At 40.1% G+C, this 21785-nt stretch overlaps 1 protein-coding gene and 1 long non-coding RNA gene across 2 annotated transcripts in view; one reads left to right on the plus strand and one right to left on the minus strand.

Annotated features, from left to right (window-relative positions):
- The first annotated feature begins 6 nt into the window (after positions 1-6).
- On the plus strand, positions 7-12016 carry LOC103617438. Its single transcript, XR_552341.2, has 2 exons — positions 7-9743; positions 10793-12016. It is a non-coding gene; the product is annotated as an uncharacterized LOC103617438 (long non-coding RNA).
- Positions 12017-15793: 3777 nt separating this feature from the next.
- Positions 15794-21785, minus strand: part of LARP1B (La ribonucleoprotein domain family member 1B) — a gene marked incomplete at its 5' end in the record, with an annotated part of 21341 nt that continues 15349 nt past the window's right edge. Inside the window, 7 exons of the mRNA XM_017736888.1 lie at positions 15794-17747; positions 17953-18080; positions 18312-18421; positions 18917-19061; positions 20505-20662; positions 21138-21244; positions 21637-21785. The exon at positions 21637-21785 is cut by the window's right edge and continues 14 nt beyond it. Coding sequence (XP_017592377.1) covers positions 17526-17747; positions 17953-18080; positions 18312-18421; positions 18917-19061; positions 20505-20662; positions 21138-21244; positions 21637-21785 — 1019 coding nt within the window. The remainder of the gene's footprint in view (positions 17748-17952; positions 18081-18311; positions 18422-18916; positions 19062-20504; positions 20663-21137; positions 21245-21636) is intronic.

Consider the following 21785-nt stretch of genomic DNA (forward strand, 5'->3'; position numbering starts at 1 on the left):
GTTACACTGGTGATGCTCAGCGGGTCTGGGTTGTCCTCAGGCAGCCGTCATTTTCCCAGATGCCTTGATTTGGATGTGCCATGGTTAATTCTATTTTTTTTTTTTTTTTCCCTTCTGTCTCTTCTAGTAGGTTTCTCAAGTGCAGCTGAGCAGTGCTTTCTTCGTTGTAGCGCTTACGGCTCAGGAGAGGAAACCAAACAGCTGGTTATTTATTTAGGTGTAAATGCCATATTGAGTATGACTTTTAGTCGGGATAGAGACAGGCAAGGAGAGCTCTGGGACTAGTATGTTGCTGCTGTTGGGAAGAGTGGAAATCAAGCCAATCTCGTAAACAGACAGACAGACCACTCCTCTTCGGAGAGGAAATGTGTATTTCAAAGGTTCAGAAAAGTAAGCTTCAAAGAAATGTTCTGGTTTTGTATTCAGCTTGTACACTGTGAAACTGCAGCATATTTTCTCATGATAAACAGCATTCTTAATAATGAGGTGGGTAAACTTACTGTGTTCACAACTGATGCCAAAGGAAATGAGGGTTATGACTGCTGATAATTTTCTTCTTTAAACAATGGTGGTTTGAAAAACTTGACCTAATCAAACTATGCAGGAGTTTTCATAGTAGGCATGGCAGTCTGCCTTGTGAGAGGGATGGAGGGGAGAGAGGATGCCTCCCACTCCCCCAGGAAATAGTTCAAATTAAGTAATCATTTATTATTATTTAATAATTGGGGTTACAAAAAGAAAAATACAGAGCTGTCATGTTACAAGTCTTTGGTTCTTGGCGGGGAAGGGACAAGCAGTTCTGTGGTTGAACTGGGCTAGAATTTTGTAACTACTTCACCCTCAAAGTTTGTGATGCCAACTGCAGAAATTGAAACTGCTGTAATTGAATCAAAATGCTTTTTTCGCTGGCTACTGTAGAAGTTCACAATGGAATCTGAAGTACCTTGCCATGCTTTATATTGTTTATTAACCAGTAAAGCTGAGAAAATGTAGCCTGGTGAGCTGCAGCTTTCATGACATTTAATCAGGCTAGTTCTTTTGTCTCTCTTATTTAGGGGTTTTTAAAGTGAGACCTGTGAGCTGACATAAAATGCAGGTAATACATATGCTGCATGCAACTTAAAACACCAGTAAGCTGACAGAGTGCTCCGTGAAATAATACTGAACCCTGATCTAAACCTTCACTTTCTCCCTTTTGTGTATCAAACTTCAGTCAAATGTTAGGTTCTCCTCTCTAGATACCATCAGTGGTTCACACTGTCAACCTCTGGAAGCCTATTATTATGAGGAAGCTAAAACTTAATGTTCTAGGACATCAATCTGCTTTTTGATAACTGGTAGCAGCTGGTTTCCTCAAAAGCAGTGCTTCTAGCTTTTCGTGAAGAGGGACAAAGGCTTTTTATTTTTTTTGTCCCTGTAGTGAAAGATTGCCTTTTTCTAACAGAAGTGACATCATTTTCGTCTATCAGATCTGTAACTTGGGGTGTTGCATGTAAAGCTCAACCAGTGCATCATCAGCTGTGTGTTCTCTGCCAAATGTGCTGATTTTTGAATTGTCCTGACATGGTTTCCCTCTTTGGAGACATATTAGGGATTTTTTTCTTGCAACTGTTTTGTGGCTGAAAAGAAAAATACTAATAAATAGTTTGCAGGCCTTAAAGACCTGAGAAGAGTTCAGGTGGAAAAGTCTCCTACAGCTGGTTGAGATCTTTTCAGAAAGGCTCCAGCCAGAGTAGCCAGATGCCCACAGCAGTTCTCATGGCAATTTCATGTCTCATAGCTGGAGTGTGGCAAGGGAAGTGCAAAGCATACCAACAAGCATGGCCAAATTTTAACAGAAGAAAGAGCTGAGAACATGGGCTTTGCTGATATTTCAGTTTCTGACTGTGGGCAGTTAGTAGTTTGTTGAGGTACTGATGTGAAGAAAGAGTGCTTCAGCTTTGGAGGCAGTGGAAAGCAGTGGCTGAGGGCTCACTGTTGGTCTTCAGCAAGTCTGGAGTGCTGGGTTAATGTTGAATAACCTGTCTCAAGTGGCTTCTCATGTCTTGATAGTAAGGTCTGTATTTTCTCCTTCAGTGTAGTTTGGATGCCAAGATGTTCCTTATTTTTCTACTTATAGCAGAAGGTTTAAAATGCACAAAAGAGTCATCTAGTCCAGATTTTTGTCCAACAGTGGAGATTTCATCAAAGTTTCCACCAAACTTCTGATTTTATTCAAAGTTGTCCTGGTTTTAAGTTTTGTCCAGTGAATCCTGTTACGCTTTGGTCCATTTCATTGAAGAGCCCTTTACGTCCATACAGTTAAGGTATTTTTAAGTAATGGTAGACTGTTGAAGCCATCCTTTCAAACAGCCATGAACTGAAAACTTCATTTTCTCTAACATTTAATCCAAATGTTTCCCAATTTGTTTTTGTTTTTGTTTTTCTCATGTTGTCTTCTTTAAGCCTTCCACAGTTTATGTTAGTCTTCGGTATGTCTTTATGTATTTCAGCTAAGAGCAAGGAAGGGTTACGCTGTACGTATAACAGTCTGTGCTTCCAAAAACCACTTTGCTTACATTGAGCTCTTAATTTGAAACTTTACTTGCCAAGTTCTTTTCCAAAATGCTGCTCTGTCCTGCAAATACACCATTTGTTTCAAGACTTCACTTAGGTGTATTAAATGCCACTTCTGCTTGTGCCCAGATGAGTAAGTGACCTAGAATGCTTTGACTGATTATTAAATCTAATTAATTGCCTTTCCCTTTATCATCCACAAGCTCCAAAAGAAATAAAGTAAACAATTAGTGGTTCACTGTTAAAAATATCACATAACCAGACTGTCAGAGAACCTCTATTAGGATGATTTCCCATCTGTAATTACATCTCATGACTTAGGGTCTAGTCATTAATACCTTTTGTGTGTGCTGTGTTGGTTTTATATCTTATAGTGAGGGACAGATTTTTACTTTTCATTTATTGTTGCATTGAACTTTGTGCTTGTTTGCATCAAGATTTCAGGTTGTAAACTTGTCAGTAGAAGAGCGTTGTAAGAGTTAAAGTACTTTATGTCAGCAAATCTTAGTATTTAGCATTTAAATTTGCATGCCAAGGTAATGCTTTAAACAGGTTTTGATTAACTTAGCAAATACTTTGTGCATTTATGAAAAATATGCATCTTTGAGCATGACAAAGCAAGATTATGTGCAACCCTGAGTATGCAACTGTTTGCGTCACTTCTTGGTTCTTAATGTTTCATGATCTTAAAAGAATCAATTTCCTGACTTTCCTTCACTGCAGTATGTTGTCACTGTCAACTCATTTCTCATCCCACTCATCTTTCACGATGTCATGAAGATTCCTGATTTTCCAAGTTTGCCAAGAAGAATAGATTAGATAGTAGTAGTTCCTTCCACAAAAAATATGCCATCATAGTTCATTTTCTGTGAAGGGAAAACTGCCTTTATTTCATTGTAGTAAACAGCATCATTTTTTCTGGTAATTTGTATAAAAATAATCTGATGGTGTTAGACTTCCTTCGGAACTGAGTGCTGTAAATTTCACTGTGTCTCTGTTGACCACATGGCAATGGTGCTTTTCCATCCTTTCCAAGGGTATGGTTAGAGTGAAGTGTTGCAGGAGGGACACTACATATGTTGTATGTGGAGAATACTGTTACGGGTGGCCTTATCTTAAGAACACAACAGGCTGAGGGGTTACAGATAAGTACAGAGGATAAGACTGGGGGAAAGAAATGCCTTCTGTAAAGTGCATGAGGTCTTAGTGGTTCTGATGTTTGTCAGCTCTTTGGTTGTCTATGTAGTAGAGGTGTCTCTCACCTTGGGATTCAGCTTTTCAGGGAAATAGCATTTCTGGATAAAGAAGTGGAGTTCCAGCCAGAAGCAGTAAAACTAAAAGGTGTATGCAGGCATATTGGTGAGAGATTGTTTCCCTCCTTCTGCTCAAAGGGAGTAGTGCCTTTGCTGCCAGGATGGAGGTTGTTCTGAGCCTCCAGGCCGTGTTCATGGAGAGCAGTAAAGTGGTTTTGTGCAGGAAGATCAGCACTCTGTCTCCTCTGCTTCTGCTCTGTGTGTCTGTCAGTTCTCTCTTTCTTGTTTTTTAAATTTCTTTTTCCCTTTTTCACAAGCTCAGTATATTCCTTAAAATTTGAACAACTGTGTGTTTGATAAGAGGTCTGTGTAAATTCCTGGTTCCTATTGAAACCAATGATGTTCCAGTCACAGAATTGATTAGGCTGGAAAAAAGCTCTGAGATCATTGAGTCACCTGACATTTGTGGGGCCTGATCAAGCAGGTACACTCAAAGCAGGATATATTAAATGTGATAGGGACATCCTTGTTAGTGATATGTAGATGTTAAATCCAGTACACAGCAGCATTGCTCTCACTGAACCAAAAAACCTGGCCAGCTTGTCTTATTAGGGAATAAACTAGTGGTCAGAGCATTTCTCACTAAACCAAGATGTGGAATCTTGGTCCTTCTCAAGAATGCAACTATCTTCCAGAAAGCTCCTGACTGCTGAACTACATGCTCTCTTAGCAATGCTTGTTGTCTGCCCCTTCAGTTGAAATTGGGTCATTGATTCTTGCACATTTTGTTTTCAGAGTTAAAAAGCAAGTAAGCAAAAGAGAGAGTGAGACTCTCTGGCCTTGTGCCTGAGCAGTAAGGTTTAGACCCCTGTTTCTAGGCAGTTCCCATCTTAGCACATAGACTTCACATCTGTAGAGTTCCCATTTTAGCATGTGGATTGGTCTCCTACTTTCCATGCAAGTTGTAACTTAAATTTGACCCACATCTTTCCTTTCATGTAAATCTGGAGCAGTAAAGTTAAAATTATGTCACCTTGAATTCCCAGTGATAAATGTTGTTAGAAGCCTTCTGCTTTCAAGCTACATCTCCAAATGGCTTAGTCTAACTTTCAGCTTTTTCATTCTCTCGTGAAAAATGCAACAAACTGAATAAGCACATGTCAGGATTCAGATAGAAAATTTGAAACAGCCAGTGAAGTTTTCACTTCAATTTGGAGTGGAAGAAGCAGGCAAAGTCATAGAATAATGCAGTTGTTAAAAATTCTGTAGCCTGTCTCCCTTTGCTCTAGTTCACATTAAAGGGGAGATTAGTCCTTATTCTTGTCTGCAGATTAACAAATGTTGTCCATGAGTATCTGAGCTTCAGCCAAAACTGGGGTTTATTTACAGTAGCTGTATGGATCCCACAGATGCATATTTGGTGATTGCTTTGAAGTGCTTTTTGACTACTTGAAGAAACCAAAGCTGCTGGTTTAAAAATGAATCTTGTTGTTAACCTGTGTGGCTTCTTTAGAGAAATCACATGGACCTTGTGAAAACGAGTACTTAGCTTACCTATCACTTCATTAGCTATAAAGTCCACATGTGGCTATCTGTGGTGTAGTCCCCGTGCTGCCCCTTGGAGTGATCCAAAGTTCAGTGTACAACGTTCACCTTTGTTGCTGGTGTTGGAGTAATAGTCTGGGATGTTCCACAAAGCTGCTACTGAACTGAAATGGTCAGAGAGCCTCTTTGGCAACCAGGGATATACTCTGAAGTTGGATACCAGCATAGGTTTTGCTGGGGGAGCTATTGGCCAAACTGGCTGGAAATTGAAATGTGTGCTGTTCCAAGATGCAGTTTAGCCTGTTTTGGAGGAAGTGATTAGAAGTAGTGCTTCCAAATACAAACTTCATGGTTCAAAATTTTTAATATGGTGCTTTAGGTTGAATAGATTATTCCTTGTCTGCAAAGAGAAATTAAATCTTAATTAGCGAACCAAAACAGCACTATGAGATGCAGAAATCTTAAGTGCATTTTTGTTGTCTGAAGAGACTTTGACTTCACCAATTCTCAAGCTACCCAGTTTATTGTGAATAAAGACAAGTGTCAGGCTGGAACAGGATGTCAAATTCATCAAGGCTGCTAGATTCTTAACTGGATTCTGAAGGGAAGTGAAGCTCTGCAGGTGGTGGGTAGCAACGTTTTGCATGTGTTGTAGCTTCGAGAAGGGTGTACTTTATACAAGGTGGAGTTGTAAGATCGATGAGGACTTTATACAGGGGAAATATGGTGCATGAACATGGAGGTACAGATGTGGAGATAGGCAGGCAAATACATGGGCTTGATAACTGGTCTCAGGGCTAAAATAAACAAAGGCTCTGAAACAGAGTGCTTTAATATGTGAAAGCCATGATGGGAGGAAAAGCATTCTTAAAGGAACAGTTTTCCTTTATGGAAGACTCGTACCTCCATATAACCAAGTAAAGTGTAGCAGGAGTGTTTTAATTGGTTTTGACACTTCCCTGACTCCTGTTGTTGAGGTATGCCAAATAGGGGTGGGAGGAGAATTTTTAAAGGCATATTTGACTGTGAAATAGCTAATGTGGGGATATAGGAAAAAAACCCACTGAAATTTTGTGATACGGTTTCAGAAACTTGCTTTGGTTTATATACCTGTGCTACAAGCTGCTCTTCCTGCCCTCTCTTCAGCATGTCTGTCATGTCATGCTGCAATCAATTATTTACAGCAGGAGCCAGGCTAAATAGGTGGGCAGACAAAAGGAAAGGAAAGAAGGACTGTGGGTAGGGCTTGCATCAGACCGTGAAAGAACTCTGTGGGAGTGTGTCTAGGATTGCACTGATGTCTCTACCTCAGAGTCATGTTCCTGAAGGATATTTTTCCCTGGGGTTTTATGTGCTGGCACCTTCCTGGACACTTCTCCAAGTGCAATGAAATCTGATATGCAAAATACCTTTTTAAGACTGTTGCACCAGTATTTGATATAAAAGTGAGTAATAGACTAGGGTTTAGAGCAGAACCCCAGAACTGTATGTTTTGTATTCATATAAAATACTGTACTTAAACTCTGTGTAGAAGCACCTGAATGGAAGCTTTAAATCTTGAAGTAGATTGCTCATACTGGGATCTCTGAACTTCTGCTTAGCAGCTCAGGTGAAGCCAAGCTTACACCATTTATTAATAGTCACAATTCAGTATTTACCTTTTGGTAGAGGATTAAAGAATAGGACACATTTCTAAGTTACATTTGCAGAGCTGGAATTTAAAATGCTGTCTACTGAGTCCAAAGGTTGGATTTTACAAGTTAGCATTCCATTGAGTGCTTGGACCTGGCTTGATGATTCCTCTTTGACTTCTGAATACTTCTGCAGTAAACATTCTGGAATGTTAACATTCAAATTCAATTTTAGAAAAGAAAAGAGATATTGGTGTAATAGCATCTGAGATTACAAGATACTTGCAGAAAATTTGCATCCATTAATCCTAATGCAAGCTGATGAATTCTAAAATCTTTCATACTTTCAATTAAGTGTATTACTGAGATTTAAGAACGTTCAGTGCTTGATACAGATAAATATAATATCATTCTCTTTTTAATACAAATAATTGGAATCAAGCTGGTGGACCAAGAGGTGGCATCTCAGCAGGTGCTGTGAAACTCCATTAACCACTAAATGCAGGGTAGAAGGGAAGGGGAGCAGGGTGCTACTCTCTGATTAGCCAGACTTTGGAAAATACCTTGTGCAAATAGTAGGATTTATGGACGTATTTGCTTGAAACACTTCAGAGAAAGGAAAAACCAGGAACAGCATACTGTTGGTGGGGCCACTAATTAACAATTTATAATTGCTTTAAGGATTTACTAATTGTGGTGTTCGTAAGACCTGTTTATAGGTCCCCTGTTCTTCAATCAGAACATCAAAAACAAGATCACTTGAATGATTGCTGTTTTGCTTGCAGCAGGACTTTTTGTTTGAAGAAACTCTGTGTTGTGTTGCAGATGATGGTCTTTGCTGCCTCTTAGCCTGTTCTGTGGAAGTGACTGAGCACGCAGAGTGTGTTGGTGTAGGATTGATTTCAGTCTCTAAATCTTGCTTTTCAAATAAATACCTAATTCAGGATGCAAATAGGAAAGATACCCCTCTAGACTTTGTTCCTCTGAAGTACTGTACCTGTAGTCCCTGATCCCTGAGGTAGTTCTTGTGAACACTGTTCCTGGAGCTAAATACCCGAAAGGATGAGCACAGAGATGCTGTTCATCATTATGGTCAGAGTGGTACAGTGCAAACTTCCAGCTGATAGTTCATTCTCTAATACCTACTTCTTGTGAAACTGTGCTTTGAAATCGGTTGGTTTATTTCCAGAGAGACAAGGGAATTGTCTTTGGCACACAGGACAACCTTCTGTTCTCAGGTTTGGCTGTAAGCAGTTAACAGTGCCAAGCACTCCGGGGTGGAGAGACGACATCAGTTCTGGTGAGGACGTAGTTTCTTCTAATCCGTATGGTACTGGGGTTCCCTGCTTCAGGAGTTCTTCCTGCTGTGTTCAGCCTCTGTCTCAGCCCTGGAGTCAGTGCCTGGCAAGAGCAGATAGGTGTGGTGGCTGGAGCAAGCAGCCTGGGAGGAACCAGCCTTTTGGAATGACTCCTCATGGCTCGTCCTGGTGCAGAAGAGGTCTGAGGTGCTCCAGCAGGCAATGGAGGGGGTGAAGGACAGTGTGTTGCCACTTGATTGTGTTCATTCTTGCCCATGGGTGCTGCCTTTTCTTCAGGCTGACGGCCACTGTTGAGAGGTAAGCCAGAGAAGGGTTCTGGCCTGGTCATCACCAAGTAGGGAGCACGGTGTAGCAAGCCTTGGGTACTCTGTGGTGCTAGGCTGCTGCAGTTACTGCAGAAAATTTTAAAGTGGTTTTTTTTTTCTTGTATTGGTTTGGGTTTTTTTAATTGATCTGAATTTAAGGTCTTTGGTTTTCGGTCAAGAAAATCTAAAATAACAATATGCTTAAAGTTCTTTCAGTTAATTAAAATTTGGGAAAGCCAAATTATCCTGCAAATTGTTGGTTTGCAAATCATCTATTTGTCTTGGTAGTAATGTTTATTTCACAGTCATTGCTCAAAATTTTATTGGGATATTTGTGCTGCTTTGCACTTCTCAAAAAGTACAGAGGAAGCAGGTGCATTATTTTCCTAATGTGACAATTTTGTGCTGTTTTCAAGAGCATTACAGGCTAAGGGTGTGGGGAATCTGCTGCCCAAAATAAGTGAGATGATATCCTCAGAAGTAAGAAATGTCACAAAAGATGTAGAAAGCTCTTGCAATTCTATCAGTGAAGTGAAATCACTAATTAGCCCTCCTACGTTCTATTTATTTATAATAATGGATTTCTAATTAAGCTGTCTGTGCAGTTTGCTTCTGTTTATAGCTGACTTGTAAATATTCAATGTGTTGCTTAATAGAAGTATATTTCTTTTGAATTCCAGCCTCTGGTCCCTTTGGAATTTGCATCAACTGGCTTGCATCAACTGACAGGGATTTTTCCAGATATCCCTTCAAAGCTATTTTCCTGGTTCTGCTTCTCTCAGCAGACTTTATCTCCTAGTGATATTAAAGATTGAATTGCAGTGCTGTTGAATGTCAAACAGCCATGGCATTGAAACTGCTGCTGTTCCCATCACTGCAGAAATTTAATATATGGCTTTGGCAGACGGCGTAAGGAACTGAGATTTGGTCACCATAAACAAAGACGTGAAGGTATCAATTTTGTCTTTTTGTTTCCAGAGGGTCCATATGGAATATTTGCTGGCAGAGATGCCTCCAGGGGACTAGCAACTTTCTGTCTAGATAAAGATGCACTCAGAGATGAATATGATGACCTATCGGACTTAAATGCTGTACAGATGGAAAGTGTAAGAGAATGGGAAATGCAATTTAAAGGTAAATTCTCAAATTATCAGCTTAAGGAAATGCTTTTAATAAAAATGACTGATTTGGGCTTGGGGAAGCTTTTAAAGAGGTGTTGACAGTAATATTATCACAGACTATGCTGAGTCAGAAGGGTCCCCCAAGGATCATTGATTTCAACTCTTAGCCCTGCACAGGACCATCCCTAAGAATCCCACCCTGTGCCTGAGAGCATTGTCCAAACACTTCTTGAACTCCGTCAGGCTTGTGCTGTGACCCTGGGGAGCCTGTGCCAGTGCCCAACTACCCTCTGGGTGAAGAATCTTTCTCTTAACACCCAACGTAAACCCCCCCTGACAAAACTTGAGGGTTATGTCACTGGTCACCACAGAGAAGTGTCTGCCCCTCCTTGTCCCCTCGTGAGGAAGTTGTAGAGTGCAGCGATGTCCCCCCTAATGTGTGTGCAATGTAACTTTGTTAAGAAAAGACCAGGGATTTCAAGCCTTTCTTCCACAGAGGGGTTTTCACTATATTTTACTACAGCTTTTTTAACCTTTTAATTTTATACAAGAAAACTGTTCTCTTCGCTCTTCAGCACAGAATTTCACTCTCAAATCTCATCAGCCTAGCTGGTGGAACTCCTCCCCGAGGTTGTTGGCTGTGGATGCCATGAAATTATCAGTAGGACTAAAAGTTGTTTAAAGATAAAAGGTTGAATGAGTTTGTCTTGAAATAATTTCTGACAAGTATGGAAGTATGCTTCTGGAGGGAGGGGGAATCATTTTTCACACTAATTGAAATCAAAACGGGCTGAAGAATTGAAGAGCAGCAGTTTTTAGCCCTTGGGTGATAAATCTTGCCTGATCAGCTAGAGGAGAATGGAAACAAAGTACTCACAGTTACAGAAAGTAATGGTAGAAAGATTGCTTTAGGAGGCCAAGCTTGCTGCTAAATTACCATCAATTTCAATGATTGAGATTTAGAACTGTAGTGTGTAGGAGAAAAAGTGAATTTGCAGTAGTATGGGCTAGCAAGCAAATGCAGCTGTATTTAATTGTAATGGAATCATAAATCTCTTTCAGAAAAATATGACTACGTAGGTAGACTCCTAAAACCAGGGGAAGAACCATCAGAATACACAGATGAGGAAGATACCAAGGATCACACTAAACAGGAATGAACTTTGTAAACAACCAAAGTCAGGGGCCTTCGGAACTGCAACCTCTTACTCCCCATCACAGAATGTCCTGCATCTTTGGGTACAGTTCATCTGCTGCGGAAAAACATTCAACAGGTTTTGTACAAGGAAAATAATATACTCACAAATGAAGATTTGAATACTAGACATTCTTTGTGCTGCCAAATTTTTTGTTGCAGTTTATTTGTAATGTCTGGTTAGGCTTCGTTAGTGAAGAGGGGCCAGGGATTTAAAGGCAAACATGCTATTCCTTTTTATCAGTAAGCTGAAGCCTTCAACTAGTGTATCTTACAAGCTCTCTAAAAGACGTGAGTCTTCAAGCTCAGAGGAAGGTTTGAATCTTGTTTTGTGTGTGTCTTCTCCTTCAGCATTAAAGAAAGATGTACTCATCCTCATCAGCATCAGTAGGTTAGGCTACTGAAGCCGGTGTTAAAAATGTGAATTTCCAATTTTGTTTTGTATGTGGGCGTTAGTAGCCCGGCAGAATACTTCAGTTCTCTAAGAGAAGTCCGTGTAGATTAGGATGGGGATAAAATTCATCCTTTTCTCAAAAGGATTGGGTAAAAAAGTTTCTTCTGCAACAACTATTATCTGAAGCCTGCCTCTCCCCCTTTTTCCCATCCTCTAAATCAAATCAAATCAAATATTAATTGTGCCTTATTTCGCTTACATAGACTTGAATTGTTTTAAGGGACAGCCCCCAAATTGCGGTTTCATAGTCACTACAAGCAGCAGTGAGACTGAATTGGAATGTTCTGTTGACTGGAAAACCTTGATGTCATTCTGTGTATAGAATGTAAAAGAGGAGTACTCAGTGTTACTGCCATATGTTAATACTACATATACTTAAATTAGCATTGTGATGGCCAAATGCATACTCCCATGCTTCTTTTTAATGAATTACAAACACACAAAAAAGTCTCCCTTCCTCCTCTTCCAGAAGCTGCCTAACTTTTGGGAGCATAGCCTTCACACCCCCGTAGAGTGAAGGGGCGTTGCGCGCGTGTGTCTGTGTGTGTGTCTGTCTGAATGCAAGACTTGGGAGGGATTGTTTCTGCAGATATTGTAAATACGAGTACCATTTTAATAAAGCATGTACAATACCACATGTGCTGTCAGACTGTGTGTAGAAGCTGTTAAGCAGAGCTGGAATATGATGCAATAAAAAGGGGAAGAAGGCTTGGCTAGATGAAGCAGCTGCAACTATTAATACTGCTCCTTGTACTGGTGGAGTTATTCTCCCTTTCAAGTCCCAGCTGTTGAGGAATCTTGAAGACTTACTCAGGTAAGCTGTATTTAAGAGACTAAACCTATGCCAGTGAATTTATGGTGGGGGAAAAAAGGGGGAACTGAGTGTACAGAGTATAAGGAAAACATCTCATGGTATTAACAGGACAAGAACAGCAGTGTCGTGGCTTATGTTTGTACCTCTGGTTGCAGATTTCACCTGTGATAAGTCTACAGTAACAATTTTTATATATATACATTCTTTTGAACTGTAAACTCTGAAATTCCAGGGATGACTACTTTTTTTATTCCTATTTGACTGAAAGAAATTCATATTGATGTAAATGAAATGAATAAACAAAAACTCCTCTGTGGAATTGTGTGTAACTGACATGTCCTAGAAGGCAGGTTGAATTCTCTTTCTTGCATATCCATCCTTGGAATAGAATCCATTTTGGCATGGAAGAAGTAACAGAAATGGGGCTGTTTCTCCATAGAAGTTATGTTTACAGGCTCCTGTACAGGCTGGATGCTCCTGGGAGGTGTGAATTCAGTAAGCGCTGGCTTCTGCTTGAGTCACGTCCTTATAAGCTGAGCAATGGTGCAGTGTCCAGGCCAGGATTGAGTGTCTGCTACTCATCTAACTCTGCTGAAATGCTGGGCATGCTGCTGTAACTAACCACAGAAATATGTGGTTTAGATGGAACAGAGGGAACTAAGGACAAATAAAAGCTTCCTTGCATAAGGCAGGGGCTGGGAGTAATTAAACACCAGTTCTATATCTGGATGCTTCACTAGGGAATCTTTTTCTTTTAAGTAAGTCCCGCTATAAAAGGTTTTACACTACATTTACAGTATGCCTTTCACTTTTAGCTGTTGCACAGCTGTTGCAACTCATCATGGCACCCAGCTTGTCTAGCTGTGGAACAAGAAAAGGCAGGCAGCTTGCCCAACTCACCCTTAGGACAATCGGATAGGTTGTTTTTCCCCAGGCTTCCACGTGAAAATACATGTATGTGTACAGCTTCTACTATACAGAGTCATAGCTGGAGGTTCTTGACACTTGCTGGGAGTTTCTCTGCTCTTCAGTCAGTGCAGCTATTGGTATTGCTACATCTGGCACAGCTGTAGCATTCGCTGTTCCTCATGCTTGTATCTGCTTGATGGACTAACTTCCTACTGGAGAAAGAAAGGTGACTTTCGAAGGAAGAGCAGTTTCGCATCTGCTGTGACTTACAGTCCAAGTGCAGAATTTTCCTCTCCCTTGCTATTGGAAAGGCAGCAAAGTCTAATCACAGTGAAGTTACACATAGTTCTGTTACTGGGTTTTTAAAATTGCTTTAGAAGGACAATGCTTGAATTTTAACTTTTAGGATTAGCTGAACAAGATGGGTAAAGGGTGAGTTTTTCTTTGAAGCACCTTAATGGTAACTATGAAGAATACAAAACTTGTCCCATGGCAGCAGAATGTTGCATAGACTGAATTTTGATGTCTAGTGGATTTAAATTAACCTCATCCATCCTACATACAAAGTCACTGGTGATCTAAAGCTGGCAACCTAAAAAAAGTGCTTTAAAGCACACTGCAGCTTTCATATTTATAAAAAGTTGACACAGAGCATAATTTAGCATAACATCAGATCCATCCAAACTCCAGTGCAATTTTAATAATTTGATGGAGGCGTTCAACCTTGGAATACTTGTGTCAATCACTTGGTCAAAATCCACTGTTAAATAAAATGAGAGGTTGATACTGTGTTAAATTTTGTTTAGGCAACATGAGGGTCTTGATGGAAGAATTTCTCATCTTTAGAAACAAAATACATTTCCAGTTTAATATATGACTTGTTTTCCTAGGCTAGACTTGGTGTTAAATTAGTTTTAGTCATCATTGCTTTTGACACCTCTGCCTCATTTTGTACACCACTCCCCAAAAACACTTCATTTTGGCAGGAGATGTATTTTCAAACCTCCTAGGTTAAAAAAAAAAAAAAAAAGCACCATGTTGTTACATGGTCTGAACATTTTGAATTTTCAGTGAGGACTACAGAATTATGTCACATGGTTGTACTTGTTTGTATCTTTTTATTGAGCTAGCTCCACTTTTCTTTGAGGTTTAAATTTCTATCATTCAGAGTTGGGCATAGCACATAAAATCAGTTTGGCACTCTGTTGTTGGTGTTGTTTCACTTTAAATATCTCAGGTCTAAGCTATTTTCTAACTTTTTTTTTTATTCCTGCAAACTTAGTTTGATTTTACTGTCTTCACTGTAAAAGGCAGGGAGCCATTAAACCTTTCTTAGGCTTTGAGTCTGTTTGACAATACAGTAAGAGTTTCTGTGGTTTTATTTCCTCTAGGAAGAGGTGCTATTCCTCTGTATGGAATAGTACAAAAGATTTGGCTATTTACTCCCTTCCTCCTTAACATGAGTACTAATGTAACTCTGGCCTTGCAGACTGACTTACAGGTGGAAAGCAAATCCTTCTCCTGGCTTCTAATCTATGGTTAAAGGTAAATGTTTCTTAACAGGTGCTCACAGATTTGGTTTAATCTTGCTTTGACAGAACCTGTGTGCCAGGGTTGGCTGAAGTGCAGGTGAAGGGTTGTTTACCTGAAACCCCAAAAGCACAGAGGGTGCAGACAGCAGAGAAGAAAGCTCTTGAGCTGACAGATCCAGCCTGGTGTAGCTGTGGGATTGGTCAGGAAGAGATCCTCAGCTACTCTTTAAGTGTCCTCTCTGCCTGGAGTGTCGTTTGTCACCTCAGCAGTGCCTGAAGCAAAGGCTGCAAACTGTTTTCCATCCATTCGAATGCTTTATCTCCCACAGAAATCCAAATCCCTGTTAAAACACAGACAGGCTACTGCTGCTCAGTGTAGGAAAACACCATCTGGTCTCCAACAGGAACAAGAGCCAGCTTGAGTCTTCCCTTTTAAAAAGGTGTTAGAATCCAGGATTTTGAGCATGACAAAAATCAGGTTTTAGGCAGGGTAGTGTCTTGAAGTATTTGTATGGTTATTTGCCAACAGAAGAAATGAAGAGAAACCTAGAAATTCTTCAGTAAGCACATGGGAGAATTTTTACACAAGGTCCAAAGCTTGCAAAGTGGTCAGTCATAGACCACTGTTAGAACACAACTCATCTTAAGACATAGTTAAGGTTGGAATAAATGGATGTTAAGAGGTGTGGGAAGGGATGTTGGATACACATCAAAGTTACAGCCCTGCAACAAGGACTATCAGTTACTGAGGTGCTGAACCACTTGAAGCCAGAGAGTGAAACAAGCAGCCAAGGCAAGGATCGTTTTTCCCACCTATCTGCAAGGGAAGAGAAGGCAGATTCAAGCCCATGGGAAGTGAAAGGGGCATTCCTGAGAGGCAGCCAGAGCTGTGGATGGGCTTGGGTGGTGTTTTTGTCCAGCTCACTACAGAGGCCAGCAGGTAAAGTATTCACTCTCCTTGCCTTCCCCCACATTTATCACTCACTTCTCGTATTTTTGACAGATACCCAATCATATGCCAAAAATAAATCCATCTTGAACTTGCAGAAAGCTGGCTCCCATTCCAAGAAGCACTTCCACCTTTAACAGGCTGGGTTTCCCTCAGTGCAGCAGAAATTCCCATGCAAAAAAAAAAAAAAAAGTTGATAATACAACACTATTAGGGTTTTTTGTTGTTTTTATAAAATTTTCCAAGATATCACAAAATTACACACACTAAAAGCTTAATCTGCACATTTTCTAATGAAAAATTGAAATAAATTTATTACTTGTATATACAATTTCAATCCAAATTTACATTCGCATCATTTTCATGGGTAGCAAAAGGCATGGATCAAACACAGGATTGAGATGTGTCACTTCAGCATATTTATAGGATATTTACTTAAAATCTTGGTATGTGTTCATTTAAATTTATTTAGAACAGGCCACTGACGAAAGGCTGGATTTTGTGCTGAAATGGTATAAACTGTGGGGAAGGTCACTGCTACCATCCGCTCCTTTCAATGCAAACATCCATCATTTGTTTCAGTGAGATTCACAGGACAATGAGAAATTAACAGATTCATTATAACCTCTGAGAGCTGATAATTTAAAGCTCCATCCATGGCTGTGCAGTCAGTTTAAGGCATCTGTGCTAGATATCACTTTTTAACTTTAAAAGTTGACTGAAGTAATTCTGCAGTTAACTAATGAAAAGCTGGAATTCCTCTCACCTACACCTGGAAGAGAAGTTATTCACCTGGTTCTTCTTGAGTCTTTAAAAGCAAAGTAATGAAGTTAATAAGACATGACAGGTTATAAACATCCCCCCCTTTCAGCTACAAAAATGGATTTGTATTTGAATAACTTACATTCAGTGAAATTGTCTTTAGACCTGTTTGAAATCATTTAGGCTTAGCGAGCACGATTTAAGCAGAACTTCATTCAGATATTGCAAAATAAAGCAAATAAAAATTAAAATTTACAAGGAATACTTTGTTTCCCTCCAAACTAATTATTACTTGAAATATGGAGAAAAAAAAATTCAAAATTACGCCTCTCCTGCTAGAGTTCATAATCGTAAGAGAATTCAAATGAAGACACCTCTCAAGCCCAGAGTACGAATAGTTGGCTATTTTAACAATCTGCACAAACTGTAGATACTGAATGTTAATTTAAGACACTATGAAATCAAAAGCTTGATTTTCCCCTGTAGTTTTCTGTTGCTTTAGTTATTAAAGAACCAGTACTGGAGGAAATACCTGCAAAACTATCCCAGTTAAGTCCACTCAAACTCCATACTTAATAAAATACTAACTATGGAGACCCTGAAAAAAATAGAAGCTGTATCTTTAAATAGAATCCAGAAATGCAGTTTCATATACAGCTGCATGTTCTCGAGTGTGCTTTTGCAGAAAAACAGACTTTTTGATAGTTAGCTTTGAAAGCAAACCAATTACATAGATCCTTCTTTTCCATTTAATAGTCTACATATAATGTAATCTTTTTTGCTTTGGTAGAATACAAATAATGGGGAAATATGGGTAAGGAAAGCACAGTAAATAACATGAATATATATCATACCTTTTTAAGAAATCTGAGCTGAAATGTAAGGCATCCCTTGAAGTATTTTTTGCATATGCAAGGAATGCAGTTCTTTGTAAACAAAAGCTTGAGGAAAGCAATACTGAAGCCAAAGATTCTTCCCTAGGATCCTTCCAATGATCCCATAACCAAGAGCAACTCTCCTAGGGCAAGTGTTTTGGAACTAAATCCCGTGAAAAAGAATCCCATTCTTTGTCTTTCCATACATTTTTAATCACGTAGTAGAGATTGCCTCGCCTTGAAGATCTCCAGATTAGAAGAGTGATGCCAAAGTTGATTCTCAAGGGCACAAGCTCATCCAAAGTCTATTTTTCTGGTACATCACTTTCTATAGATTTTGTGGCAGCAGTGCTGCGGCCCACGGAGGCGTGCACGGTATTCCCACAGGAAACGCTTCCCAGCGGCCGGGACTGACAGGCAGCGGGGGGTTTGGTGGTGGAAAGTGTTTTAGAAGAGTTAGACTGATGTCTGCGATGACCTGAATCCTCACCTGATCTCCTCCTGCCAGATTCTTCACCAATAGGAGGCTGAAAATAAACAGGGGCAACCTGTTACGTGTTTTGCCATAAAGCCAGGTATTTTTTGCCTTTCCACAACTCGTAGGACTGAAAGGATTAGGCCCTTAGGATTTATCAAGCTGCTTTTTCATGAAATCAAGTGCTGCTCTCAGATTACCTTGAAGCAAAAATACTAGTACACCAAATATTATTTAAAACAGGCATTGAAACTTACATCCACCCTGAAGTCCTCCAGTCTCTTAAATTTACTCAGGTACTCTTGCAGTTTGGGGTCGACAGCTGGAGTCTTGTGCTGAGAGTATTTTAGGTAAGCCCAAAATTTTTCCAGTCCATACAGCTGACCTAGTAACAGAAAAAGATAAACAGAAAAAGATAATTTTACCACTTTACAAAGGTCAAATTTAATTAAAAACTTAATTATTCACTGGTAACGATATTTTTAAGAGAACTGAAGATAAAAAGAATATGAATAAAAGCTGTTCTCGGTCAGGTAACAAGTCAGTGCCAAGGAATTGGGATTATCTTCAACTAATGTTACCACAGTGTGAGCAGTGACAAGCCTGTGATAATTACCAGCTTCATAGTCCCTCTTTGTTTCTTGTTGGAAATCCTCAAATATTTCCTTCCTGAATTTCTTTTCCAGGCCATAGCTGTAAAATCTGAACAAGCATTCCAAGCCGTACCTGGAACAGAACAGAGAGGTACAAAAATCTACCTTGTCTCTTTGGCTCAGAAAAATAGAGGTGGGGGAAATGGGTGGAAGGAAGGGAATTATATCCAAGAGCTAAAGGGCAGTGACAATATCCTTCGTGGTCATTTTTCTGGTATTTTTGTAAGGCAAGAACCAGTCTGAACAAGTAAAATGAGGTAAAGAATGTCTTCCCCTATGGAAGGAAGAATCTTAGGAGTGTTAGTACAGAACTGACTCGTCATGGTCAACAAGTTACAGGATTTTGTGGAACTCACAACTGATTGATTACAGGTCAGGAAATGTGGCCCATTTAGCTATTCATCTGCAAAGCACAAATATATACAGATTTTTGCTATTAAAACAACTTAGACACACTGCTATTTTAAAGATTTACAAAAAGGCAAAGGTAGTACTAAAAATGTTCACTGCAGATGTATGTAAACTTCACAGTCATTAAAAGGAGTGGTAAAGCCTCAAGAAAAAATACCTGTAGTGCTCTTTTGCATCCTCTAGAGCAAGCTGTTTGAATTCTTCATACATTTTCTTGTTGAAGTGATCTCTCAGAAAAAAGGACCAGAAACGAAAAAGTGTGTTCATTTCTTGGGACTGGCCAATTCCCAACCGTTTCCTCTCTGGAAGAAAAAAAGAAAGGGAAGAACAAAACCACTAATTTAGTTTTTCACCAGAGTATTTTAAAGTGCCTTGCCTTTAGTAAAAAAACACACCAGATCTTCTGGGAACTTCAGTCCAAATTTGAGTGTAATTTTTTTGTCAGGGAACGTAAAGTTAAATGGAAAGCAGGGTTCCTAAACAGAAGCACCAAATAAATTTTGTTTGCCTTCTGTCATAGGTTAGCAAGCACAGTCCCGAAGGGATGTCCTTGCTAAGGGGTGCTTACAGCTTCCTCTGGGACCTGATAGAACCTATCAGCTGGCCAGTTTGAATATGGACAATTCTTTAAGCCACTTAAAGTTGTGACCACCTCTTTGATACACACTTAAGAATAGACAAACTCCCCCCCAAGCTCTCTCTCGTTTCCGGCGCTAGGACAGGTGGCTACGGGGCCCCGTGTGGGGGCCACCGGGCCCGGCCAGGCCCTGCTTGGGCCAGGCCAGGCTGGGCCACGGCCATCCTGGAGCCGATGGACCTGGTTCAGCCAGGGCACCCAGTATCCTGTTGTAATTTCATGAAGATATGGGGGGTGGAGTGTTCAACTCGTGAGCAAAAGCACCTGCGCTGAGATAGGCAGATGCTGACGCAGCTGTAATTTCATGAGGAGTTTGGACAGGGAGAGATGAACCAGATGAGGACTTTTGCTCCAAACGGGAAAGGAGAAAACCTCAGTCCCTAGAGATGAACCAGATGAGGACTTTTGCTCCAAATGGGAAAGGAGAAAACCTCAGTTCCTAGAGATGCTCCCAGAGATAGTCCTAACGATGAAGATGATGAAGACCCTTTGCTCCCAGGGAAGGAGAAGGGCCTCTGTTTTTGTTTCTGAACGGCTCAACCTTAAAATTGTACCCCAAAAAACTTCAAGATTGGACCCTCGAAAGCAGTTGTGGGAAAAGCTGCAAGTCGGGGGAAAGGACTCACACGCAGGCAGAGAGACTCCTCTTCCTAAATGGACTGAACAATATTTGGAAGTGGGCGGCTGTCTCGCTGTGATAATGTTTTCATAGCACGAGCAAGAAGAGACTTCTCTTTCTAAATGGACTGAACAAGGTTATTATGGAAGTGGTAAACAGACTGAACATCTTAAGGGTTGTCTTTTTACGTTGTCAGTGGGAGAAGGGAAGAAGGTGGGGGGAGGAGGAGAGTTCTGAAGGTGGTTTAATTTTTTTTTCTTCTTTTAGGTCTGTTAATAAACTTCTTTATATTCTTGCAAGTTTGGTGCCTGCTTTGTGTTTCTCCTCACTCTTATCTCACAGCAGATAAACAGTAATGAGTATTTTGGACCAAACCACTACACCTTACCAAGAAAAATTAAGGATGAGGAACAATGTGAAGAAAACTGGTATCAGACAACACCTGGGAACTTCTACCTAAAATTTGAGGAAGTGCATGGAGCAGCTTACCCATTAAACACCTTCGCCGGTATTTGTGGTACACCTGCTGAGTAAAGCCATTCTCCTTTAACAGTTCATGAGATGGATGCTGGAATTTGGGAAGAGAATTTGGAGTACAGCCGTAACCTGCCAGTGGAGCTCCTTCTGAAGGTGAGGCATTGGAACTGCTGGAGAAAAAAACCAACATATTCCTGACCTATAAACAGAGCTTTTCTGCACAATCAGTTTTCACCCACCCTGACCTATGCAAGAGCTGCGGTACGGTCACCTGGTGACTGCTGCAGTGTATCTGGGTTTGGCTGCACCTCAAGAAAATCAGATTTTGTGCTAATATGTCAAAACCAGGCAGGTTTGGACAATGATAATTAAACATTACTGATTTTATGGTCATGCCTGATTTTTAATGACCGCTGAAGTGAACATCAGTGCCTCAAGTAACATTAATGCTGCTGTATCATGGATCAAACAACGCTGTGAACACTAGTCTGCCTAGCTTGTTTCCAGACAGTATTCCATATTTTTGTCTTTCTTGAGCATTCTTTTCTTGCTTCCATTGTATTTATAAATTGCCTTTCATAGCCTGTTTCTCCACTAGCAGTGAGAACTACCTGCCAATAAATTTTGAGTAACAACAACGTTTACCTCACAGAGGAAGTTCTTGGCCTGTGGTCTCTGGAATCCATCACCCAACCAACATGGCATTCCAAGGGAGGATTTGTACTGTGGCGCGTTTTTCTTTTTCTTGGAGTCTAAGAAAGTAAATGAAGGATTTATTTCCCTAATTTGACTTCACTCATTCTCTCCCACTTAAAACAGAGATCTAGAAGTTTTATACTCTGTTATCTAACAAGTTATAAAGTCACAAGACCACAGTTTCATAACCTGAAGATTAGTCTTATGTAACTAACCAAAAATCTTAAACACTACACTTTTTTTAGCAAAGACTTTCAAGGAAGAAGACTCAGAAAACATTTAATAGAAATAAGAAAGTGAATATGGTAAATATTTTGGAAAATAACAATAGGAGTACAAGCATTTAATTTTTTGCCTTTCAATTCTTGTTAAACTGTATGCAGAAACATGAGTTTTGTAGGCTTTTGCTGGTTTTGGGGTTTTTTTTTAAATATGTTTTTTCATTTACCTTTACATCAAAGGATCGTGCTTCTTTAACAACAGGGTAGAACCTGGGTGTTTTGTTGGGATCCTGGAGCCTTGGGGTGCGAGGTGTTCGTGGGATAAAGCCAGGGTGGAAACGGGGCGAATCTGGGACTGCTGTTGGCAGCGACCGAG

Source organism: Corvus brachyrhynchos, unplaced genomic scaffold, assembly GCF_000691975.1.
Source record: "Corvus brachyrhynchos isolate BGI_N302 unplaced genomic scaffold, ASM69197v1 scaffold105, whole genome shotgun sequence".
Lineage (NCBI taxonomy): Eukaryota > Metazoa > Chordata > Aves > Passeriformes > Corvidae > Corvus > Corvus brachyrhynchos.